Source organism: Sturnira hondurensis, unplaced genomic scaffold (assembly GCF_014824575.4).
Source record: "Sturnira hondurensis isolate 20B ecotype Veracruz unplaced genomic scaffold, ASM1482457v3 Scaffold0003801, whole genome shotgun sequence".
Classification (NCBI taxonomy): Eukaryota; Metazoa; Chordata; class Mammalia; order Chiroptera; family Phyllostomidae; genus Sturnira; species Sturnira hondurensis.
In genome coordinates this window covers 9,019,117-9,046,869 of record NW_028076432.1, presented here as the reverse complement: position 1 = coordinate 9,046,869, position 27,753 = coordinate 9,019,117, and the positions used below count along the sequence as shown (strand labels likewise).

Here is a 27,753-nt window from a genome sequence, read left to right as displayed (position 1 = left end):
TGTTCCGTTCACTGCATCAGGAATAATTGTGGGAATAAGAGTTATTATAAGAGCCATTATTTTCTGAATGTTAATTGGACTAAATGCTTTTTTTGTGATATATGTCCTCTAATCTACAGCAACTCTGTCCATTAGAAATTATTATTCCCATTGTAAATAAGAGAAAACTGAGGCTCAGAGAAGTTCTGAGTTTCCCAAGGCTACAGAAGTAGTGGTGGAGTTGGGATTTTAACTCATTTTAGTTAAGCTTCCAGATCTGAGCTCTTGGGAGGGAGGTGGGAGCACTGGAGAGGGCAGGGCTGGGAATATAAAACAGAAAACTGTATTTGAACAAGAATTAAAGAAAAATAAGAATTTAAAAAAAAAAGATCTGAGCTCTTGACATTTTGTGTTCTCTCTCACACACTCCCTGGGAAGAGGTAGAATAAGACATCACTTAAGTCCATTTAGTCAAAACAGAATATAGGCAGAACTCAAGACTGAGAACGAGACAAAGATGTCAGAGTAATAGAGTTAAATTCTAAGCTGGAACCAAGTTAGAGAACTATGACCAAGGCCATATTATTGAATTTCAGCAATTAGAAATATCAAGCAACCAGAAACTGATAAGATGATGATGACAATGATGACAATAATGATGATGTAGAATAGACACCATGAAGGCACTACAATTTGGGCAGGGGAGGTCTAGCTTTATTTTATGCAATTAGGATTTTGTAACCCACCCCTTCATTTCTAAAGGTGCAGTTCTTGACTTTTGCATTTGATGCTTTGTGGTTCAGAGTAGTTCTGACCCCTCAGCTTGGGATTTATTCCCTTCTTTTAGCTTTTTGAATCCATCCTAAGAGACCATACCAAGCCCTGGTACCTCTGGAAGCTTAGTCCAAGAACAATCACTTACCTCCCATCTGAACTCTCTTATCCATGTCAGCGTTTGTAATCGACAATCACTATGTGCAGGACTTGAGTTTGACATGACTAATTTCCTACAACCTTGAGAATGATGCTACCAAATAAGTATCTTCATCACCTCCATTATATAGACTTGGGAAAAAGGGGCTTAGAGAGGTCAAGTAACTTGTCTAAGATTAAAAAACAAGTAAGAGGAGTTGAGGTTAGAACACCAGCCTGTTTTATTGTAGAGCCTAAGCTGTTAATTTCGTGCTTTACTGCCTTTCCCATGTAGCAATGACTCACATATCATACAGGGCAAAGTTCTGTAGAGCAATGGACTTCAAGCTTTATTCTTGAGTAGCATCAAATGAAAAATTTTAAACTACATTTTATGTTTGCTCACACATATTTTTCAGGAGATTCCAAAATGGTTTAATCATAGTTAGAAATGGGTTCAGAGAATGTAATTTATACTATTGTTACAAATAGTATAAATTTAAAAACTAAGAATTGAATATCACTTTTAGGAAATCTGTCTTATTCACCATCATTTATGTAAAAAACACCTGAACATACTCTACTATACTCTAAAATTTTATGGGGTTTCCTTTTTTCACTTAATATTTTCCTTTTATCCTATTTTCCCACATAATTATGCCTAAATATTATATAAGTTATACTTGAAATGTTTTTTCAAAAGCTGTTACATCAGCCTGTCTTACTTTTCTTTAACAACAGTAGGTATAAAGATTTAAACTTGTAAAAACTTTCATATGACCATTAGCCTAATCTCCTGGATTAAGTTATTATTACATAATTTAGTTATAATTTATTTTTTAAATGTTTATATTTTTCAATTACCATTGACATACATTATATTAGTCCTGGGTATACAAAATAGTAATTAGACATTTATATAATTTAACCCAATTAATCTTGTACCCATCTGACACTATACAAAGTTATTACAATTTTACTAATTATATTTCCTATGATGTACTTTACCTCTCCGTACCTGTTTTTATAACTGGTGATTTGTACACCTAAAATAATTATTAGACCCTGGCTGGGTAGCTCATTTGGTTAGAGCATCATTCCTAAAAGCCAAGGTTTCAGGTTAATGCAGCCTTCTGTAAGTAACGTAGCATTTAAACCATGGTCTAATTAGCTCTAAAAGTCCTTCCTCTATGATAGTATCTTCCAATTTGGATAGACAGCCTTCCCCAGTGAAAGCACATACAAGACTCAACAACTAAATGCATAAATAAGTGGAACAACAAATCAATGGCTCTCTTTCTCTGTCAAATCAATAAGTAAAATAATTATTAAATATGAAAAGTAAAGTTTTTAATTTAAATTTATTTCTTAATTATATTCATGAATGATTGTTAATTAAAAATTAATTCAGAGATTAATGAATGAATATTATTCATTGCTAGAAGGAATAAAGTTCCACCTAAATTCTATTCTAAATTTTTAAAAATAAATTGAGTCCTAAGAACATTTTGTCCTCATAGATAGGTTAGAATGAAGATATTTTTATATTAATTTCACTTAATTATTTTAACTCCTTTTTAGTTATGTATTGCAAAAATGATGTACTGATCCAGGATCTGAATAATCTGATCCATCAACTGACAATTTAATCAAGATTCTTTTATGAAAGCAATCTTATAAATTATAAATTTATTTACAAATCACTTGACTTGCAGTACTTTTGCTATCTAGTTATTAAAATCATTTCCTTCAACAACACTACCACAATATTTTGAATTTTCTGCTTGTAAGTTTTTACCCTTTCTGGGAAAGTGTTGTGTTGAGAATGGGTTCTGGATAGAGGGAAAGGTATGCCTTTCTTCTGAAGTCAGAGAAAGGAGACTATGAAAATGGAGGTGGTAAAGGAGCACCATCAAGGAGTCTTCTCACTCAAATTCATTGTAGGAAAGTGTACTTGTAAGGATGACATGGCAATACATTTCCTTAAAGCTCTCTATGCCATGTATTCTTTAGCAATTCTTAGCAAACCTGCAGTAGTGTGTCTATTCAAATTGGAAGATGCTATCATAGAGGAAGGACTTTTAGAGCTAGTTAGACCATGGTTTGAATGCTAAGTTACTTACAGAAAGTATGACCTTTGTCAAGTTAGTCATCTTCTTTGAACCTTGATTTCTTTATTGGTAGGAGAGAAAATAGTTAATGCCCATCTCTACGATCTTCATGAGGATTAATTTTGATAGCACATATGAAGCACCTAATATAGAATCTGGTGTAAAATGGATGCTTCCTCAGTAGAAACTATCATTTTCATAAATTCATTGAATTTGATAAATGGGTGCTTATCATGAGAGCTACTAATCAAGACTAGCAGAAAAGCCTATTTTATCACAATTCACCACTGTCAGGATCCATTCCAGCACCAGACACCTCTTGCCTTCCTGAACACTGCTCTACAGAGACCTGCTTGCTTCTTGCCTTCATTTAACACTAGGTGCTCCTGGGTGATCCTAGGCTTGTCATTCTAATCCTAGAAGTAGGATTGCCATTCTAGTAATTGCCAAGCTAGTCATTGAGGGGATCAAGGAATTGAATATAGCTCTGATTGATTTCAAAAACTATGCTTCTTTCCTGTAGACTAGAGGTAGATTGTGTCTGTACTGACTTGCTGACACACATTAGGAACCTCTTTTTCCTGTGGACTATGAAATGAACCTAGTGACTTGCTATTTTCATCCATTAACTGTGACGTGCAGAGCATGATATTACCTCATTCTTGTCCAAGGAATCTCCTTCAGTAGAAAGTCTAATAAGCCAGCAGGGACCTTGTTCGCAGTCACAGATGCCAAAATGGCTCAAAGTTCTTTGCGAAGGACAGTGACAGTTGTCCAAATGACTCCGTGTTATGCCTTTAAAGCTGCATGCTACATTCCCACCAGAAATTAATATATACAGTTTCAGACTGGTGATAATAATAAGAAACTGAAGCTTGTCAATCCACCTCTTTCTCTTTCATCTCTCTCCCAGTAGTATTCTGAGAGTGTCTGTCTGTTTAATATAGATGCCTACCTATCTCTGATCCCTGGAGATCCATATAATTGTATAGAGTGGGGCTCAGGCACTTGGAGTTTTAAAAATATCTCAGATGACTGTTAAGTGTAAGGAGTCTTGAATTCACCAATTTAGGCTAAGTTGCTCTCCCTCCTTTAAAACTGAACTCACACTTTAAAAACTTTATTGAATATATTATTTATCTGAATATATTATTTCCTTCACTTGAAATTTTCTCCTATATTGTGACAGTCTAAAAATTCTTCTGCCTTTAAAAATCTCACATCACTCACTTCTGTGTTTACATTAATAACTGTTCCAATGTAGACCCTTGAAAATGTTTTAAAAATTGGGCAACTACTGAGTGGCAGGCACTGGGAAGACATTTTCACACGTTATTTAATTCAGTATGCTCTTTTGTAGGAAGATGGGTTATAGGTATACTTTATGTTGCCTTTTGGATTTTGAAATGTGGAAATGTATGTTGTTAAATCTTCAAATTTTAAATGAACACAGTACACTTAATGTATTTAATTTAGTTTTATTTTAAGTGAATCTCTAACCAATTTTAATATCTCATAGAGTTTTACAGATTTAATTGGAGAGAAAAGTAAAAAGAAGATGGAAAAATATACATTAGTGCATATGAAGATTGAAGAGAAGTGACTATTAGACCCATTGGCCATATTCCCTGTAATTTACTCTTCTAACGTGCAACCTAATTCAGAAACTATGACATGCAGAGCCTCACAAGTTAACACACAATAAGTTTAAGGGGTTCTATTTGATGGCTGAGTACTTTTAAAAGGCTTGTATTTTAAACTAGTTGCAGTAGAAGTGTAATATTATAGATCGGAAGGATTCTGGATCTAAGCAAGTCCTTAGGTATAATAGGAACATTAACTTTTAATCCAATTCAAGTTTTCTCAAATAAAGTTCTAGCCCTACAGCCATAAATGTAACTAATTAGCATTTGTATTTATTAGAACATACTTATAATTTGACTCGGGAAATTCTCTCATTTATGAAACAGAGCAATGAAGTAAATGTAGTGGTGGGTGGTTGTTTCTTGCCATCTAATTACATGTTAAATGGTAGTTAAGGTCACAGATGCTCCATAAATTCTGTGGTCATTAAAAGTATGAACCAGCAACATAACGTGAAAACTTGTTAGAAATGCAAACACTCTAGCCCTGCTAGAGACCTACTAAAGCAGAATGTCGGTGGGATTCACCACTTGCTTTAACAAGTCTTCCAGGAAAGTCTAATACGCACTGAGTTTGAGAATGACTCCTCTACCTTCATTTTTTGCACAAAGTTCAATCAGTCACAATGAGTCACGGTCCTCTGCATGAACTCAATACAGGAGATCAACAGAACTATTTCATGTGTTTTCACTTTAAATTGTCTATTATTTTAAGCATCAGATTAATTTCTCTTCTTGGTAACCTCAATGTTTGTGCATGTGTTTTGTGTGTGCACATGCATGTTTAATCTTTTGCTTTATGTAATTATATCATCCAGTGATTTTTTTCAACATTTCATAATCTCCTTTCCAATTTCTAAACACATCTATAAAATTACCTTAAACATCAAGAATACTGGTCCATTTATTCATTTAAAATTTGTCTGAAACTTGCTTTAAGGAACAACTTTATACTGACTTTCTATAGTCTAAGACTAGATTTGTGTTTTTGGAAAGACTTGGGAACAGTGAACCACACAACAGAATAATTTACTTCATTAAGTTATGCAGAATGAAATAAGCATAGATCTTTATAGACAAAAGTATGATTTAAGCTGTATTCTTTTCCTGCTCTTATGACTGAATTGATAATACGTGGTATTTTTTTTTAATATTTTTTATTTATTTTTTGACAGAGAGGAAGGGAAGGAGAGAGGGAGAGAAACATCAATGTGTGGTTGCCCCTCACACATCCCCTTCTGGGAACTGGCCTGCAACCCAGGCATGTGCCCTGACTGGGAATCGAACCGCAATCGTGTGGTTTGCAGGCCCACGCTCAATCCACTGAGCTACACCAGCCAGGGCAATACTTGGTATTTTTTGGTATATTTCACTGTTCATGGTAAAACATTAATGATATATTAATACTAACTATTTTTTGAAATAAAGATAGTGTATCTAACCATCCTAGTCTCTGTTTGCCTCCAAGGTTCTGGCTTTAGCACTGAAAGTCCTAAGTCCTAGGTGAGCCACCTTCACAAGCACGCAACTGAGCGTTACCTGGGACTGCTCATGCTTGGCTTAATGCTCTCTGCTATTGCTATCTTGAAATGCTTAATAACTGTCAAACATGGTGTCCAGTGTTTTAATTTTACACTGGGTCCTACAAATTATGTAGCTTGTCCTGGTCCTTGGAAAGACCATATTAGTCCTAGGCAAACAGATGGTCAGTTGCCTGGCAAAGGTTCTATGCAATCTTCATTGCCTTGATTTGATAGGCCCTTTTAATAATATACAAATCAATTAAATCATTTAAATGTGTCCTATTATCTCACTTATATCTTTGCTTTTTAATTAGAAAAATCATTTGATGACATTTTAATATGCAAGTCTCAGATTCCATATCTATAATTTTCCATAATGACTGTTATAACATTATTTGCATTGCATGTATAGCTCACAAAACACTTTCAGGCACATTTTCTCATTGATATTCCCAGTAGCGTACTAGCAAAAGACTAACTAAATCTCAGAGGAGAAGTGGGGGAGTATGGAGAATATTTTGATTCATAGCACCTGTCAATTTTCATGGTGTAAATATTTCATGATTGTTAATTTCAAAGTATCAACTTAATGTCACTGAGTAAAGAGTTTGGAAAAGATGCTACCAGTTCTCACAGAAGATGTGCCAACTGCAGCTCACCAATGGATGTTCCTCACCTAGGGGAGACAGAGTAAGTATGAACACACCTGTACTGCAGATGAAGATACTACTGAGCTTGCGAAATCCTGATGACATATTAAAGGTCACATGTCTTCTGAATGGCTAATTCCAAAGCTATCTCTTCAGTCTTCTCACTTCGAATCCCATGGTCTTTTCCTTATACTATACTATTTTGTTTTTACCTTTCCTATCTATAAATTTGTATATACGGATTATTGCTATGGGTGTATAACGAGAGCAAACATACGCCACAGATAAAAAGTGAACATTAAGTAAAGTTAGTTGCAGGAAAACATAATAAAGATTGTACTTTTGTTAAAATTAAAGGTAATTGTCTTTAAGATACTTTGATTAAAATCACTTGAAAATATCTTTGAATTTTTTACAGGTATGTTTGCACTTGTCAACCTTCAATTTCAAATAGTGTTTCCTTATGCTTGCATATCACAAAGCCTCATCTTCACAGTTTAATATAAAGGACATATGATTCAAATATTTTCCATTTCTCTTTGTTACTATTATTTGTCATTTGGCAACAAATTACTATCATTACTGTACTTTCAATTCTTGGATGGTTGGCATTAGGCTGTTTCCTTATGTTCTTATATAAATTAATCCTCATAGTAACTCTATAAAGAAGATGACAAGATTCTTTTCTAGTTTCTTTTCCTAATTCTAACAGCACCTTTGTTTCTCTTTCTTTTTTTTTTTTTCTTCATAAAAATGCTGAAAAAACCGAGGCACATGATCCGCACCAGTTCTCCGTTGATACACTTGGTGGGGCAGAAAAAGCCCTTCGTGGCGGTTTCTGCGCTTCCTCTTCCTCTGGATGAGGGCTCTAGAAGCTTCCGATCATAGGACTTGGGATGACGTAAATCATCTGGGTCAGTCAGATTCTTGTCACGAAGCACAGGAAAGGCTGGAGTCCCTTGGTAGTGCCNATTAATCCTCATAGTAACTCTATAAAGAAGATGACAAGATTCTTTTCTAGTTTCTTTTCCTAATTCTAACAGCACCTTTGTTTCTCTTTCTTTTTTTTTTTTTCTTCATAAAAATGCTGAAAAAAACCGAGGCACATGATCCTCACCAGTTCTCCGTTGATACACTTGGTGGGGCAGAGAAAGCCCTTCGGGGCGGTTTCTGCGCTCCCTCTTCCTCTGGATGAGGGCTCTAGAAGCTTCCGACCATAGGACTTGGGATGACGTAAATCATCTGGGTCGGTCAGATTCTTGTCACGAAGCACAAGAAAGGCTGGAGTCCCTTGGTAGTGCCACCAGCATAGAGTATAAGGCCAGATGTTCACCTCCTTAAGACCGATGTCTGTTTCTGTTCTGTTTCTGTTTTGAATTCCCTGATTGAGTTGCAAAAATGTATAGGGGGTATAATTGCAGCTTAGAGGTTGTGTTTGAAAAGTACTTCTAAGTAGAAAGTACTATCATTTTGTGACACTTTGGGTATCAGTTCAATTTAGGACTAATGCTTTTCTGAAACAATTTTTGTCCATTGGAGTTCTCAACTGCTGGTCTACTCCGTTGTTTAGAGTTTGTTTCTACAGGGAGCTAGAAAATTAGCTCATCAATATGCAAGAGTGACTTCATTATTTAATGGCATTTTTCTATTGCAGAGACTGTTCTAAGTAATTTACAAATGTTAACTGAAGTAATCTTTTCTAAAGACACATGAGGTAGGTATTGTTATTATCTTCACTTTGTAAATGAAGGATTTCAAGTAAAAACAGGTTAAATTTATGAAAATTCACCTGGCTAGTAGGAGATAGTATCAGGATTTTAACTCAGGGAGTCTGACACTTAACCATTGCTCTCTGCTTCCTCTAAAATTATGTCCCTCTATTTGAAAGACTTGGGGAGATGACCTCCCCTGTTGATGATCCAGTTTTGCTACCTGTTAGCTGCATGACATTGTTAAGATTTTTAAATTCTCTGAATCTCAGTTTCCTTATCTGTGAGATGAATGTAATAACAAATGTTATAAGGCTTTTGAGAGGAGTAATTAAAATAATGCATGTGAAAAGTTTTAGGAGCAGAAAAATATTGACATCCATGGTTATTACTAATTACAAGGACTCTCTGGGATTTGTAAGGCTATTTTAGTAGGCTATTGGAAAGAACTTGGAACTTCTCCCCCTCTGCTTCTTCACACTTTCTCTGATCTGCTTCGCTTATCCTTGAGGATATCAGATCCTGAGTCAGAGTTTCTCTGATAGTAAACACTTGATTAGTTACCTCTATTTAATAACATTTATACTTCCCTCTTTTTAGTAATTTATTTCCTTTAGATTATAATTAGGTATTAATGGTTCAATTTTTAATTAGACTGTAAGTTCCAAAAGAAAAGAATCTGCATCATATTCACAGTTATTCCTAATGTTTTGCAAAGTGCCTGAACACAGTAGATTGCTTTATAAGTGTTTGTTGAATGAATAAATAGAGAATATTTATTTCTCTCTAAAACATGTGACTCCAGTTGCTAACATAATTTTAAAATCAGTTAAGCTAAAATTTTTTGGAATGTTCCCATAACATTCCAAGATTTGTGTCTAAGACAGGTCATGGCTCTGAATCTGGCTCTTATGTCTTTATGTAATAGGTCATTCTCTCAATATTCTCCTGATGGAATACTTAATTGTATATAGAGAAAGGACTAAGCAGCTTGTATGAAAAATATCCAAGGTATTGCTCAGCATGGAGATGATAATGGATGTTAGGAGATAAGAGCTAGGTTATTGTTCATTCACACAAAACATGTTGATAAAAACAATGAGTCACCCACAAGTTATGAAATATACTTTGGGAGATGCCATTGGAAAGAAAAAATATACAATGACTAATAGAAACAGAATGTCATGGCCTTTTTCTACTTAGTGAAGAATTGGTAAGTGGCAAAATATTGTAGGAAGGAGGGAAAATAAGGCAATAAGAAGTAAGAGAAAAATAAATTATCTTTGTCAGCCGAGAATTGAGGTTAGAATGTAAATAAGGTAGCTCAGCCCCAAACTGAAACCCCAAGCAATGACTGGCCTCTGGAGAGGAAAAAGCTGAAGAGGCTCAAATAGAGAGACCCAACAGATCCATTTGATGTGTTCTAGAAACCTCTTTCCTCAAACTCCTGGACGTGCAACCAACTTCCTAGTTAGGTGTGGCCTTGTGAATGTGCTGCAGCCAGGGGCATGTGGGCAGAAGGTAGGTGGGCAGCTGGCAGGGTTGGCCCACCTAGTCCTTCTGTAGGACTCTCCAAACACGCTGTTCCCTTGTTTCCCAACAGATGCAGATCCATCAGAGAGCTGGGGGACAGAAGAGTCACTGAGTGCCCATGTGAAAGGCCAGCCACCAAACACTAACATCTGACCTGGGTCTCATCTGAGCAAGAAATCAATTTTTATTAAGTTAAGTCACTAAAATTTGGTGGTTGGTTTGTTACAGCTCCTATGTCTTAGTCTATTTGGGCTGCTATAACAAAGTACCAGTCTATGGAAAAGAGTTTGTGTTAGAAATTGCTACTTTTCCCACTAATACTATTTTTTCTCTTTTTACTAATATTGTATATCCTAAATGTAGTAGGGCACATGGCTAGGTGGTCACATTTTCCAGTTTTCCTTTTGAGCTTTGAGGCCATATCTACTGGGCCATAGGTATAACATGGAATTGTTGATAGACACTTCTCACTGATGCCCTTCAATAGGAATGGGCATGCACTCCACTTTCTACTTGGTGCTCTTCCTGCTACTTAAGATGAAGGTATTAGAATGAAGATCTAGAGATGGTTGGGAATTAAGGATGGTAGCCCTGCACTGTCTGTCCTGGATTATTTATCTCCGCATTGTTTCTTAAGAGCAAAATGAAGTCTGTCTTTTTACAGCCACAATATTTGGTTTTTCTTTCCTACACTTTCCTATTTTAAAGTGAGCTTTAGTTAATAGAGGGAGAACTAGACTAATTCACCAATATCCTACAAACTGAATGGCCTGCAGACTCTCAGAATACATAGAACCACAGTTGCATTTAGTGTTCATATAAGTGAAGTTTCTTATCTTGATCAATTGCCATATTTCAAGCATTTCTGCCTATAAACTTAGCCTTTTTATTAATATATTCTCTCCTACTCATTTAAGCACTAAAGTTATAATTTCAAGTCACAAGCTTTCAGAGCTTCTATTGGCAAGTCACCTCCTCTGAGGTCACTGTCATGAGGTTCTGAAATTTCTACAGGAGGAAAAAGAAAAATCAATACAGTCTGAGTTAAAATTATTGATAAAATACAACAATATTCTAATATCTTGTCTTCATTATAATGTAACAAAGGTTCTCCACATTTAACAGACATCTTATTTGATACTCATGTAAACATTCAGACATGTAATAGAGAAATGTTATCTTGGCTTTATAAATAAAAAGATGTGCTATGTGAAATTGAATGACTTAGTGTCTCATCATGTCTTGAATTCAAGCAATGTCTCTTCAAGGATGCTAGCACACTTATCACATTTCTAAATTTCATATTCTAGCTCTGGTACTTATAATCTATGTTGCTATACACAGATGAATTTTCCTTTTTGACATATTTTTAAAATCTATACAATGAGGATTATAAATAGAACTTATCACTTAGGATGAAGTTTATAAAAGGCAGGCAAATTGTTTACCAAAGTACCTAACACTTAGTAACCTCTCAATAAAAGTTAGCTGTTTGGGTTCTTTTATTTTAGCTTTTAATTTTTATGGGGATAAATTTGTAGCAAGCTTTTAAAGCAAAACCCTAGGGAATACCACTTACATTATATTTTATGATACTTTTATTCTCTAGAGCACAATACAAAAAAAATGAATGGTGTCCTTAGAGTTGTAAAATGTATTAACCTTAATGAATTTTAAGAACTGGATGGATTTTATCTTGAGAAAAGTGGCATCGCACCATATACTTAGCATTGGAGATAAGCTTCTATCTCACATATTTTCCTTTGAACCTAACTAAAACTCTACTACAAATTTCTACTGAAGTCTCCATCCAAATATATGAACAATCACTTTGACCTGGCAAAACATAACTATAAGAAAGAAAAGGATAGCTATTCATAGTTTCTGGTGTAAAATTAATTGGATCTAATAAGATGGACACTAGAGTTGATCCTTGGTGTTTTTAGAAGCAACATTTTAATTTTAGAGCAGATTTTCCCAAGTACATTTCTGGAATTTATAAATAATTTTTTTGGAATTTTTAAAGTATATCTTACTGATTATGATACTACAGTTGTCTCAGGTTTTTTCTCCCCCCTACCCCCCCTTCTGCCCTGCACCTTCTCTGCCTTAGTTCATGTCCATGAGGTTGTACATATAAGTTCTTTGGTTTATCTATTTCCTATACTATTCTTAATCTATCCCTGTCTATTTTATGCCTACCATTTATGCTTCTTACTCCCTGTACTTTTTCCCCTATTCTCCCTCTTCTCCCCACGCCACTGAAAACCCTCCATGAGATCTCCATTTCTGTGATTCTGTTCTTATTCTAGTTGTTTGCTTAGTTTTTTATTTTTAGATTCAGTTGTTGATAGTTATGAGTTTGTTGTCATTTTCTTATTTATAGTTTTGATCTTCTTCTTTTTCTTAGAAAAGTCTCTTTAACATTTCAAATAATAAGGGCTTATTGACAATGAACTCTCTGAACTTGACTTGATCTGAGATGCAGTTTATCTGCCCTTCCATTCTAAATTATAGATTTGCTACATAGAGTAATCTTGGATGTAGGTCCTTGCCTTTCATGAATTTTAATACTTCTTTCTAGCTCCTTCTTGCTTGTGAGGCTTTTTTTTTTTTTTTGAGAAGTCAGCTGATAGTCTTATGGGCACTCATTTGTACATAACTGTCTCCTTTTCTCTTGCTGCTTTTAAAATTCTCTTTGTCTTTAATCTTGGGTAACTTAATTATAATGTGCCTTGGCATGTTCGTTCTTGGGTCCAATTTTTGGGGGACTCTCTGGTCATCCTGGGCTTCCTGGAAGTCTATTTCCTTTGCCAGATCAGGAAAGTTTTCCTTCATTATCAGTTTAAATAAGTTTTCACTTTCCTGCTCTTCCTCTTCTCCTTCTGGCAGCCCTATTGTGCAGATGTTGGAGTGCTTAAACTTTTCCCAGAGGTTCTGAAGCTTCACTTCATTTTTTGGTATTCTTGTTTCTTCATTCTGTCCTGGTTGGGTGTTCATTTCTTCCTTTTGTTCCAAATAGTTGATTTGAACCCTGGTTTTCTTCCCTTCATTGTTGGTTCCTTGTATATTTTGCTTTATTTCACTTTACGTAGCCTTCATTTCTTCCTTCATGTTGTGACTGAGCTCAGTCAATTCTGTGAGCACTCTGATTACCAGTGTTTTGAACTCTGCATCAGATAGGTTGTCTATCTCCTTGTGGTTTAGCCCTTTTTCTGGAGTTTTGATCTGTTCTTTCATTTGGGCCATTTCTTTGTCACAGCACAGCTGTTAAGGTGTTAGGGGGTGGGGCTTTAGGTATTCACCAGGGTGGGGCAACCCTTGTTGCTGCTTTGTGGCACTATCTGTGGGGGAGGAGTCAGAGAGGGAACAGTACTGCTCCCTTGCTCGATTCTAGCCCCACTTCCTAATGAACTGGAAGTTTCTCCCACTTTCCAATGAGCTGGGAGTTTCTCCCACCTTCACAACCCCCATAGTATTTACAGCTAGGGGTTTTGAGTCTTTAGTTTTTGGGTGGGCTAGCCCCTCCTCACCCACACAGTCTGCCACCTTGCCTCGGGTCCTCTCAATTTGGCTGCCTATCTCTGCTCTTCCTACCGGTCTGGATGAATGTTTCTTTAATTCCTTGGCTGTTGGAGTTCCATGCAGCTTGATTTTCCAGGACTTCTGGTTGTTTATGGTTTTAAAATTGGTTGTTATCTTTCTTTTGGTTGTGTGAAGGGGTGAAGCATTTCTACCTATGCCTCCATCTTGCCCTGACTAAACCCAAAAATTTTTAAAGAGTGTTTGGGAAAATCAAAGATACAAGGTGATAGTGGTGGGTGGGTTTTATAGTCAAATTAATTGGAAATATTTAAGGTTTAACAAATCAAAACAAATCTCTATATTGTAGAACTTCTCAGATCCCTTATTTTAAGATGTATTTTGAAGCTCTAAAAAGGTATGTGCCATCTATTATTGCTGTTTTTTTTCATTAGTGTATGAGATTTTCCTGCTCCTTATTCCAATTTTATACCTGTATGAGGCTGGATTTTCTTCAAATTTTTGAACCAACTACGATAGTACAATATATTGAATATGGAAGCAGGCATTGAATCCAGGTATCAACTTTTATTTTTTTCAAAAATATGAAGCAGTACCATTCTGCTTAATATTTTGATGTATATTTTAATTATGTTATTTTACTAACATAGAATAAATTTTGTTATTTTAATAACTCAATAAATATTTTCATATTTTCTCAGTTTAAGTTTTAAAAATGGTACATGGCTATAAGTGCAACCTATATAAACAATAGTTTGTTGGAGTTCTCCACATACTGTAAGAGTTGTAAATAGATAATGAAACCAAAAATTATTCTAGATCATTCACTGTAGAAGATTAGAAAGCAGTCCTACAGATACGTAGGATATAGATAATTTACCTTGATATCCTGAAGTTTCTCATATGTGCTAAATGAATAAATACATAAAAATAGAATTCTTTTTTTAATTCTTTGCATTGTTTACTGCTAATGAGTAGTAGCATCTTCATCTGAGATTTGTCCCAAGGAAATAAAATCAGTATATCTATAATGCTAACTCTATACTTAGAAGAGGTACATTATTAGTTTGCTCCTTAAAAGTGTTCTAGGATTTTAAGTTGAGTTATTGGAAAAATGAGATTCTTCTGTAGCAAATGGCCATTTTCCACAACAGTGAATTCAAATGATGAAAAATTGAAATGAAAGCTACCTAATATGAATAAATATACATCATAAAGACTAACAGCTTATGCTGAATTACAAGGAGAGTTGAGAAGACTGAAGATTACAGAGAGGACAGGAGTGGGGGAAAAGGGAGACATTTCCTGTATATGCAGTAGGAGGTAGGTATTTATACATCTTTACAATAGCCAAAATACATAATTATTAAATACATTTCTAAAATGAGAGAAGGGAAGCTCATAATGTGACAATTGAGGTTTAAATGTGGTACTATACACCTTCAAAATCAGTGTTTTAGTGCTCTTTAAAGGGCCCTTCCCAATCTGGGGAGTTCTTTGTCTTTCTCTCTCCAATGTAACCTCCTAAAATGGCGTTCGCCAGCACGTAATACCAGCACCATTTATTTTTATTTTTTATTTTATCTGTTTTTCCCTTTTCAATTTTTATTCAAGTAATACATGTCCATTACAAAGTTTTATAGCTATAATGAAAACAGTGGTTTTCTGTTCCAGTTTTTAGTTCTCCATATTTCTAGATAATGTTTTATCTCTTTTTTTGCCTTTTTAGAAATTAATTTTTGAGGTGACAATAGTTAATAAAGTCACATAGATTTTAAGTGCACAAACCACCTGCACATTGTATTGCATGCCCACCACTGGCACCTTTTAATTCGTAGCAAAGATGTCACATGCCTTAAGTAAATTACTTTACTTTCTCAATATTCACATTTAGTGAGAACAATTTGCATGGCAGTACAACTAGGAGATGATAGAAGAAATGAAGGAGGCATTTAAACACATGTAAATACATGGTGTTTGATACTTCTTTTTTTTATTTTTACAGAAATTGCTTGGGTTATATGATTATTGCACTTGCTGCTAAAAGTTTACTGAGTAGCAAGCAATAATATGCCAAAATTTTAAACTATTCTGTTTTCAAGTTGTTTTTTTTCTTTCTGAAAAAAATATAAAACTATGAGTGTCTACCACTGAGATATCAGAACGATGTCTCTGGGCCTAAAGAAATTTGTCTCTGCAAAACTGAAAATGTCCCTTAGTGTTCACACAGTCACAGTTTCTATCTGGCTATCACAGAATCCCGACTTGAGCGTTTCTGAGAAACAGGTACAATGATCATATTCTGGTGTCACTGCCCTTCCACTTTAGGAAACAAGGCACTGACCAAAAATTTAATAGGTATTGGTATGCACAGAAATTATGATTCACATGCTTTTTTGAACCTAGTATATAAGTATTAACTCTTCCCTGGGAGTAGCTTCTGCCCTAGATATCTTAAAACATTTATACATACCGACAAAGTCTTCTCCATCACATAGCAGTCCCTATTTTATTTAAGGCTTTTTAGAAGTTAATGTAATCTTCTGATTATGGAATCACATTCAAAGTAAACCCACTTGGAAAGTAATACACGGGACACTGTTTTGAATTCCCTACATGTGATAGAACAGGACCTCTGCCCTGAGACAAAAGGTTATGCTTTGAGCCAAATGAGTTGAGCTAGCTCATTCAACTAGAAGGAGACAGTCACCTAAACTCACCGGAATAACAGCTTCACTGAAATGATGCTTCAATAGCGAATATTAAATATCATTAGACTGTTCTAAGGACTAAGTGACATAATGGGAAATTAGAATGTCTGGTACATAAAGATTGTTGTTACAATTATTATGATCAGAAGTATTGCCTGATCAGAATATCAGCAAAATTGCTAAGGTGGTAATTCTGGGCAATTAAGTAACCAAGACTTGGAAAAGTTATCCTGGTCTGGATGGATTATCTCTCAAAACCTCCCACCTTTGTTCTGAGTCAGCATTCACCAATCTATATCAAGCTACTCAGCTTTCTGATTCCCTCAGAATTGGTAAACATATATAGAAAAGGACTTGAGCATTCCCATTACTAGAATGTCTCAACCTGCTGAAGTAATGTCCTTGGCATTCTGGTTTACATAATCAGTCTCAATTGAATTTGTTTATTTTTTCTGAGTCATTGTGATCATTTCTGGATGTCCTAAGAAAGTCCTGGGACTTTGGGAAAGTCCCTGGGAAAGGCAGGGACGCTGGAAAAAAGAAGGTTATCCTTTGAGACTTCATTATGACTTGCCAAGGCCTTTCTCTTCAAGTATGCACACTGTTACCTTAAAACTTCACTCAAAATTTCAAAACTTTCATAATCTTTTTTTTTTTAAATATTGTATTTATTTATTTATTTATCTTTAGAGGGGAAGGAGAGAGGGAGAGAAACATCAATGTATGGTTGCCTTTCGTGCGTCCCCTGCTGGGAGTTGGCCTGCAGGGAACCAGACTGCAACCCAGGCATGTGCCCTGACTGGGAATCGAACCGCGATCGTCTGGTGCGCAGGCCCGAGCTCAATCCACTGAGCTATACCAGCCAGGGCCTCATAATCTTTTATTAAAGCCCAGAGCTAACTTGCCACTTCCGAGACTTTTCCTCAAGAAATCATAGCAAATGAAGAGGTAAGATACTTCCAAGTGACATAGTTGACAGTCATAATAAATCAGAAAGGATTAAAGGATTGTAGTGGGGAAAATGTTCTGAAGAATTATACTATCAGATTTTTAGAAGTTTTATGAAGACAAACTCAATTTTCTAATGGCATATAGCTTAAGAGGACAAAACAAGACAGATTTCTAGAAATCAATGGCAGACATTTCAGAATCATTCTCAATGTGTTGCTCACCTTGCTCCCTCATAATGACTCAACAAGAAGAGCTTCTGGTTCTCTCTAGTCTGCAGTATACAAGGGTTTCTGCACCCTAGCCTACTCATCTTCAACTCATTCTCCCCATCTTAAAACAAGTCCTCACCACCCATCCTCCTCCCATTAGCTCATCAATCTATCTTTCTTCATTCTGCTAGGGCTGCTAGCTTCATCTATTTCTGAAATATAGGTAGAATCATATAAATTCACTGCTTCAAAAGCTCTCATTACTTTAGTTGTCTATAGATGTGTTTCACAAAAGAAGGTATGTAGACATATTCTTGAAGATATGAGCATTAGATCATGATTTTTAAACATTGGCTTTGGAATATATTTCTTTTACAGGGAAGATATGAAATCCATTTACATAGACTATGCTTTAGTCCCTCAATTATGTAAGAATATGTGGATGTATACTTAGGGGCCTATATTTTGCTTCCTCCAGAGAAAATGGAGAAACACTGGTGTTCATGGTATATTCTGAATTCTTTATACCTCCTGTTATTTCCCACTACAAACTTAATATTCTATCTATATACCACTTCTCATTTTGTGTCACTAATCTCACCCATTCACTCTTCTAGTCTAGTGCACGTATTGTTCCCTCTGCTGAAAGTGACTTTCCTTTTCTTCTCTTTTTGGTGAGAAATTATTGATATTTCAAGATTCAGTTTTACTTTTATCTTCTTGGAAAATATTTATGCTTTACTTCTGGGTTCTAAATTTATTTTTTTACTGAGCATTATATTGTGTTTTCCTCATGTGTTCATGTGGTATTTATTAGATGGTGAGGTCCTTGAGGTCAGAAATTGTATAATAGTCATCTTTGTATGTATTCGTTCTTCCATAATTTCCTGAAATGCCAGGATTATGGAGGGCTCTTTAAATTGAACAAAATATTTTTTTCTAAGTCTAAAGAACTTCCTGATCCTAGTCCTTGAATGACCCCATAAGGATATACTGTACTGGGCATCTCAGCATAGTATGGGATGTTAGACTGAATACGTTGAAAAGTGCTCTCCAGTTATAAGCTCCTATGGTCCTAAATTGCACTGTGCTCAGGGCTGGAAATGTGCCATTAAGTTAGATTTGTTTCTTGTTCCTGCACTTTATTCCCTTTTGTGTAACAATAGTTACCTTTGCTCTTGTCTTCTTATTTGGGAGAATTCTCCCCAAAAGCTAGCTATCTTCAAAAATGTCATCTATCCCTGGGTCTATCTTGAGAATTTTTCCTTTTCATACTTTCTCCTCCCTAGTTTTCTGCTACACCTAGCCCATCCTGATCTATATTTTCAGACTAAGCCTATACTTGGTTTGTAAGCTAATTGTCAAAAAATGTAATGACTGATGACTTACTGACAATAGCTAATTTCAGTTTAACATAATTACAGATGCCATTTATTGAAGAAATGTTACAAATTCCTTACATGTATTATATCACTCAATTCTTACACAAATTCCATAAGTTATTATTCTTGTCTGCATTTTAGAGATGATGAAACTAAGGTTGAGAGGTAAATAACTTACTTCACACATCCAAGAAGTGGTGGAGTTTGAATCAAATTCTGGTTAGTTTGATTGCCTTTAACCACTTCGCTAAACTGCCTCACTCTCAGTTCGCAGTCCTTCCTCACTCTCCAACACACACAGCGGTTCTAATTTTGCATGAGTAGTAGTATTAAACTGTGAAATACAAGACACCACGAGCAGTCAGAGATTTGCTCGAGAAGATTCTTTGTGTCTAATAACCCATACTCCATGGGGACCAACTATTTAGCCTGATCAGAAGACTACTTTTTATACCACATGCTTATGTTTCTGTGCTTTATCTAAAAACATGTCTCTTTCCCACAATTTATAAGTTATACATCTTCAATATTTTCTTCAGCAATAAGTCTAAGAGGAAAGCTGTGGGTACATAAATAACTTCAGTAAATGAAAATACAACAGCTCCTCCACCCCAGGAGTGGCTGGGAGAATTTTCCTACAGGAAATAGATTATACACTGCTCACAAGGCCCACAGTCAAAAAGGGCAGTGATAACTGTGAGGTTCAATCAAAACCAATCATTCAATTCCACCTGAATTTATTGAGACAGCAGAGTGCAATGGCTGCTGCCTTTGCTCCTGCTTCCCCAGTCCCGTTGTCCTCACAACTATATTCACTTAGGCACTCCTCATAAGCCAAGACATCCCACACCCACCACTACATCTGGATTTTGAGATCAAATGTGTCTCCTTATCAAGCAAAACTTACTTCCAGATCTTTGTCTCTAATATCCTTCCCCACTGAGAGGAACCAATGTTTCCAGGCCTGGGACAGTGTAGGTGCAGGATGACTCTAAAATATTTTATTCTACCAGAATAGGAGTGCTCAACAAATGATGGAGATATAAAACGGAGACAGAAGAACCAGCTTAAAGGTGAGGTCACAGGTGAACTGTGGGACCGCTTAAATATCAAGATAATTATGCACCTTAAGGAATTATATATATATATATAATCCAATTATATATATATATATGTATGTATATGTATATGTATATGTATTTGAAAAAATTAAAGTCTTTACTCCATACGGTAGGCAGGAAGGAAAGAAGGAAGGAAAGGCTCTTGCTAACTGTAGAGTCCTAAAGTGCTGGTTAATAAGGCAGAGGAAGTGCTAACGTTGGAAAGTCATCATTTCGGGACCATCAATGGATGGTAATTGCAGGAGAAAATTGTGATGAGAAGCAGTATATTTGCATAATGTTACAAATGTCTCCATGAAGTCAATTTATTCATTGGAAAGGGGGAAATATAATTTATACAATGGGAAAATTACACCACACCTGGAGAAAACAATCAAATTAATATGACCAATGTGAGCCAGATGGTCAGCGTGTGCCTCCAGCTGTGACACCCTCTGAGAAAGACAGAGAACTGCCTGTGTAGAATTCTGGCTAAGAATATATTACTTGGATCCGATCATGAGGAAACCTCAGACACACTCAAACTGAGGAAGATTCTATTTTAAAATGGTTGGAGGGATGGTACTCCCCAAAACATCAATCTCATTTTTAAAAAGGCTGTAAAAATATTTCATATTAAAGAAGGCTAACGAGGCATAACAACTGCATACTACCTGACCCTCGACAGGATCCTGTTCCAGAGAGGAAAAATGCTATAAAGGATGTTATTAGGTCTATTGAAAAAAATTGGAATATAAATTCTAGATTAGAATAAAACTTTACATCAATACAGAATTTACTGAAGTTGATAACTATTCTGCAGTTATGTAAGGGAATGTTTGTGTTCTAAGGAAAAATACACCGGAGTGTCTGTGGGTAAAGGATTCTGATCTATGTAATCTACCTCAAATGGTTCAGACTGGGAGACAGAGAAAGAAAGAAAACAGGATAAAATGTAAACAGTAAGTGAATCTATAAAGAGTATGTGTGTGTGTGTATGTGGTTCTGTAGTTATACTGTTTTTATCAGTGCAATTTTTCCTTAAGATTAAAATTATTTCTGAATCAATGTTTAAAGAAGAGTAAACTATGTATCCCCAGTCAGGAAAAGCTCTTGTTAAATAAGGTCAATGTTTTCTAACATTTTCCTACTAGTACATTAGCTTCATATAACAAATATAGATAAACTAAACAGTGAGTTAGGTGCAGTTTGAAATACCTTAGATATCATTTGTGTGTTCAGTTATCAACACTTATTAAACACATATTATGTGTCAGATAATGGGCCATGATATGCCTTTCCTCACCTTCTCAAGTTACATGTGAATGAGAGTAAATTATTATCTGAAAAGTATTATCAAACAATTTTTAGTGATAGCAAATTATTTCCAATAAACTTGATGTTCTCTACTCATCTCTGTGCATTAGAAGCTCATTTGAAAGCTACTAGCTGAGTTGATAGGGCTCAAGCCACTTCTTTTTTGTTTGAAGCCCAGAGACGTGACACTCCCCTACCTTATTTCTGTGACCAGCCCACACTCCTTAATAACAAAGTTCATGCTTTTTCACCACTAGAAAATCTGACTAAAAGGCCTGCGGAGTAAGTACTCCAGTCCCTTTAAGTGTGGAGCCTCTTTGCATGTCATTAAGTCAGCATTTGGAATCCTGTTAAACCATGCACAGTCCCCGTGGATACCTGACCATTCCTCCCAGATGGTGGGTATCAATTCTCGTGCGTGCGCCTTAGTCTCACCTTGTATTGTCTGAGGCTCCTGGGCATCATGCACTGTCTTCATGTATGATTATTGAAGGGCCAGCTTTATATTGTCCACCTTCAAGAAGCTCAGAATGCTTTGCTCATTAGAGTACACTGGAAAGGACTCTCGTATTTTAGCATTTGACAAATCTAGGAACAGATTTAGCTCTGCCCCTTAACAAATGAGCCACAGTACCCAAGTTACTCAGTACCTCTGATCTTGTGTCCTCCTTTTAAACTGGAAATAATGATGCCTTCTTTCTCAGAGGGTGACTTTAAGGATTAAGTGAGATAGTGCTGTACAAATGTTTGGCCTAGTGCCTTGCACACAGTGATTATTTGGAAAATGTTAATCATTGATATTACTCTAGTAAAGTAAGCATACTTTTTATTTCAACAGCTGCACCAGGATTCTTCTTTAGAGTGATATTCTCTTTGTTTTAATTTCTTTTCAGGGAGCATAAGGTCTAGAGTTAGAGGGTGTAAGGACATGGGGAAATGAGAGAGAGGGACATTCCTTTACATAGTTGAGCAACAGAACTTAAAAGATAAAACAACTATCACAAGGACAAGAAAAAAAATGAAGCAAAAAGTTAAGGATAAACAAGGAAAGAGAGCAAGGTTTTTCTACCTGGTAGGGCGCCAGAGGTTTTAGAAGGTGGAATGTCTGGGGTTAAATTCTTTTTTTGTCTTGTGGCAAGTCAGTACCCTATGTTTTTCCAAACCTCCAGTGACTTAAGTTAGTGTTCTTGTTTGCCTGTGTTGTTTGTAGGTTTGTTTAAAGCAAATTGAGGTGAAGAGGATTTTATGCCTGGGACTGCCTTGGGCAGAGGAAAAGGAACAGGTGCTGAAGGAAATACATATGCAAGGTTGAGAGCTTTGCAGGAGATGTAAGGAGGACCTAAAAGAGACTATGAAACGGCATCTCTGATGAAGCAAAAGATCTTAAGGGATAATGGAATAGGAGCTTAACCCCCAAATGTGGGTTTTATCTTGATTCAAGTTAGAGGAATGGACTTGCCCCAAAGAACCTAGGGTCCAGAATATTTTAAACTAGATAAAATACTAAAGCTTAGGAAAGTATAATAGATCCCCAGTCCTATATTAATAATTGCAAAAACTTCTGAACATGTATTATTTTGTTTGGCACCCATACTCTTTTAGTGGGAAGACTTGACTTTATTTGCCATTAGGCTGCCTATTATCTCTACTGATTGCTATAGTGGATACAGCCACACACTTTGCTAATGAGTTATTAACGTGTTGGATTATGGTGTGCTGCCTAGACTCTGCTTTGTTTATGGGCCAACTATGTAAGTATGACAAATGTCCTTACTCAAAATTCTGAATTTTCAAACTCTTCTGCATTTACAGTGTTGGATAAGAGATAGTAAACATAAATTCTGAAAAAAACATCCATTTTAAATGAGTGAAAAAGGGAGGTATTACCTTCCAGTGTGTTTCTAAAGCTGAAATTGGTGTTTTTATCCATGGAACCCGTTTCATACTGGGTCAGATTCAGGCAAAACTCCACTTCAGCAGAGGAGGGGAGCCTTGGGGTCCTGGCCTTGTCGTGGTTTCCAGGGTTGCGCAGTAACGGTCCCTCAGGAGTCCCATTGCACAGGACCTGATGGCTGTTGTACTCCTCCGATCGGCTACAGATGATCTGCACAGAACACCTTGATGTTAAAGTAGGCACCACCTCTAAGTCAAAGTCAGAGGGGAAAATAGGGAGGTTGAAATTTCTGGTTGCCATATTTTTATCTCTAATCATAAGGAGGTGAATAATTTAGAGGAAATTGTTGAAGAAAGCAACTTTCTGCAGGTTGAAGAATACACCACAAAACCCAAAATCTAGAAAAGAATTGTAGTTTTGAATTTACCACTTAAGAAAATGTGTTAAATTCCCTAAGCTTCAGCTATCAAATGGGTATAACAATGGCTTTATATAATTGATGTCAAATATTTATTTGAGGAGAAAACTAACTTGACTGACATGTTAATTATCTGTTGTGTGGCTTCACTGGTTTTATGTTCACGAGACCAGGTATGGCCCAGAGTTTAGGTCTGTATCCCTCTTCTTTTATCTCTTTCTGTATCTTCTCTGGCTGAACAACCAATTTCATGGCTTACATTATATGATTAGAACTCCCTAATTCCTATCTCTAGTTCAAAATGACTCTGAGTCTTAAATTTGTATATTCCTCCCTGACTCCATTTTCCAATGTTATCTCACATGCATCGCAAATGTAACATTAAAAACCCTAAATCTGTTACTCTATCTACATTTTCTATCTCACCACCATCCTGCAGTTCAAACCAGAAGCCCATGAGTTATCATGTTTAAGCCAGAAACTGGTATTTACTGTTGGGATTTTATTCTCTTTTTTCTTTCTTATTGAAACCATCATTGAATATTTTCAATTCTACCTCCAGAGGATATCTTGAATTTGACAGCCACTCCCCATTTGCTTAAAATTCTGTGATCCTACTGTTGAATTCTGATGGGCTGCTCTTTTCTGGGCATTGCCGTTGCCCCTTCCTCCCATACTTTTTCTCCTTCCATAAGAACACCCATCCCCTGCCATGCATCTGATACTCTACCCAGTCTTCAAGGTCAAGGCAATCTTTAAAAAAAAAAACTTGTATATTCTGACTTAAAAAAGTAATTTAAAAAATTGACTCTAAATATGAAGTTATAGGCATCCTTCACTGAAATATTTTTATAGTTTTCTTTGTATGTATGTGGAACAGCAAACTATGAGAAAAATATTTGACTAAATAAGACAAAAGTAGCTCTTTCAATAAATATAAAATAAAAATACTAAAGGGTTAATAATATCACATTATAATTTAATTGACAGATTCACAGTTTAGTGGTATATAAATTAGCTCTTCATTTTAAAATTATTGAAGCCTCAGATTCAATGAAAGCAAGTAGCTAGGTAGCAAGATGTCGACACTGAACCAAAACGTAAGTGCAGGAGAACCTGCCCTGCCATCACTGACTGTTCCCAGCAGGCACATTCTTCCATAGAAGACCTCTGCCCATTCACTAGATAGTATTCTTCTTTGTCAAACTTAAACTTTAATCACCTTCGTCTCCTGGGATTAAAAAAAAAATTCTGTATAACTTTCCTTGAAAAATTGTAATCTCCACAAAGATAGCTTTCTTCTTAAATTGTTGTTTTTGTTGATTCTCAGAATACATGATAGAGGCTCAATAAATATTTGATGAGTAAATAAACAGATCAAGAAGTAAACCAATGTATCTTCAACTACAAACATGTGCTGAACATAATTTTTTTTTAATTTTATTTTTTAAAGATTTTATCCATTCATCTCTAGAGAGAGGAGGAGGGAAGGAGAAAGAGAGGGAGAGAAACATCAATGTGTGGTTGTCTCTCACATGGCCTCCACTGGGGACCTGGCCCGCAACCCAGGCATGTGCCCTGACTGGGAACTGAACCAGCAACCTTTTGGTTCACAGCCCATGCTCAATCCATTGATCTACGCCAGCCAGGCTGAACACACTTTTTTTCCTAGCCCTTTTATTGCTAACAACTTCTGCACTAGAAGATATTTACAGAAATGTATCATTTTTGGTAAGTCTATATCATGGCCCTACTGTGTCCTGGACCATGAGGAAGACATCACTGTGTATATTTTTTAAAAAATCTCACCTTGTTGGTTTATATGATCTTATCTTCATTTCACTGATGAGAAAACTAAGTCTTGGTGTGGAAGAATACAAAGGGCTGGCTGCAAGACCTAGAGCCCTCTGTTATGGTTAATAATTTTATAGAAAATAGGTAAGGCACAAGAATATTTTACAAGTGAAAAGAATTCCTAGTCAGCTGTCTGCACTATGGTTAAAAATAATCAAGACACTCCTATCAGTCCCCTGCTCCCATGGGTTTGCAATCTATAGGAATGTCAAAGCAAATTAAATCACCTTCAACTGAATGAGCCCTGTGCCCCAGGAATGGCTGCTGCTGTGTTAAATGAGAAACACTTAGAGAAGCTTTTAATTTTGGGTCAGTAAAATAATATTTGTGAGTTGAAAAGAATCAGGCTCTAAAATTGAGGTGGATATGGGATTCAATTCTAATTCAACTACTTACTAGCAGTGTATCAATGAGCATGTTATTTAGACTTGTTAAGTCTCAGTTTCCTCAACTATAATATGAAATAATAAGTGCACCTAACATTATATAAAATAAATATGTGATTACTATATTGATAATATGATCGATAATAATTGAAATAACATAATTTTGACTCAACAAATGACAGTTTCTAGTTTTCTTTATGCTTCAACACATTCCACAATCCTTTTTTTCATATATAATTGAGAACTAAAAGAGTTAGGTAACTTTTCTAAGGTCATAGGATGTTTAGGACTAGAGCTAGAAACTTAATATTCATTTCTCTTATTCCAAAGCTATATCAACGACATTTATTAGTGCCTGTAAGTGACTTAGGAATGTCTGAATAAAGCCAATGTAACTTCTGTTTTAGATGTAATGTGTTGGATTAATTTATAGTGTCGATTAACTAGACATCATGGCAGGAACACAGAGGAGATCACTTTCACTTCTATTTGAATAATAGAACATTTCATGACATTCTTGGTTAAATTAGAGAGGTTTGAATAGAACTATTTTTGCTGAAATGCCACCTGCCGAGTGACTAAGTGTTCAGATGACTGGATGTATTAGTAACAAGGAGGAAATCTACCTTGGTTCCATAAATAACTTGAAAAACTTAACCTCAAATCATTGTCTTTCTATTTGATACAGAGGGCAAGCAGGGTAGGGGAAATTGTTGGCACTAATGTTGAGACCAACCATGTAGATCACAATCAGAAAGACATGGTTCCCGATATTGACTCTTTATTAGCTGCATGACCTTGGACAAAATACTTGAGCTCTCTGAGTATCAAGGTTTTTCATTTGAAAATGGGAATTATAACAACTTTCTATGGAAGATAAAATAATCTAACACATGTAAAGCCCTTAGTATATAGTGCTACATCCAAGGATAGAGTGTTAAATAATAGCAGCTCTTAAAATTTATTGAATACAAGACCACTGGGCATGTCACCAAATTTTTTAACTCTGATTATATAATACTGGTTGAATATTTATTATTATAGTAACCAACATTGGAATATCATATCAACACATATTATAATAGTAATTTCTACACATGTAACTCAAAGAATATGTTAGGTACTAAACTATTTTACATTAACAGATTTCATCAAGTCTCTTCACAATGCTGCTTTACAATATTATTTTAATATTACTTTTGTTTTTCTGTTTTAGGAAAATGCACTTTATTTTATTTTATATTATTTTTATTTAATTATTGTTCAAGTACAGTTTTCTGTCTTATATTCCCAGCCCTGCCCACCTCCCCCCAGTGATCCCTACCTCCCTCCCGTTTCCACCCTCCCCCTCTTAGTTATTGACCATGTGTGCTTTATACTTGTTCCTGTGAATCCTTCCTCTTTTCCCCTGTGATTCTTCCCACTCTCTTCTCTGGTCCCTGTCAGCCTGTTCTGTATTTCAGTGTCTTTGGTCATATTTTGCTTGCTTGTTTGTTTTGTTGTTCAGGTTCCTGTTAAAGGTGAGATCATATGGTATTTGTCTTTCACCACCTGGCTTATTTCACTCAGCATAATGCTTTCCACCATTTCCATCCATGATGTTGCAAATGGTAGGAGCTTCTTCTTTCTTTCTTCTGCATAGAATTCCATTGTGTAAATGTACCATAGTGGGAAAAGGGGACCCTAGTTCACTGTTGGTGGGATTGCAGACTGGTATACCCATTATGGAAAACAGTATGGAATTTTCTCAGGAAACTAAAAATGAACATGCCTTTTGACCCAGCAATTCCATTGTTAGGAGTATATCCTAAGAACCTGAAACACCAATCAAAAAGAACCTATGTACACCAATGTTCATTGCAGCACAATTTACAATAGCCAAGAGGTGAAAGAAACCTATATGCCCATCAGTAAATAAATGGATAAAA

The 27,753-nt window shown here is 35.8% G+C and overlaps 1 protein-coding gene across 1 annotated transcript in view; it reads right to left on the bottom strand.

Annotated features, from left to right (window-relative positions):
- TYR (tyrosinase) overlaps window positions 1-27,753 on the bottom strand; it is a 77,989-nt gene that overhangs the window by 42,153 nt on the left and 8,083 nt on the right. Inside the window, exon 2 of the mRNA XM_037042925.1 lies at window positions 23,161-23,377. Within this exon, the coding sequence (XP_036898820.1) occupies window positions 23,161-23,377 (217 nt within the window). The remainder of the gene's footprint in view (window positions 1-23,160; window positions 23,378-27,753) is intronic.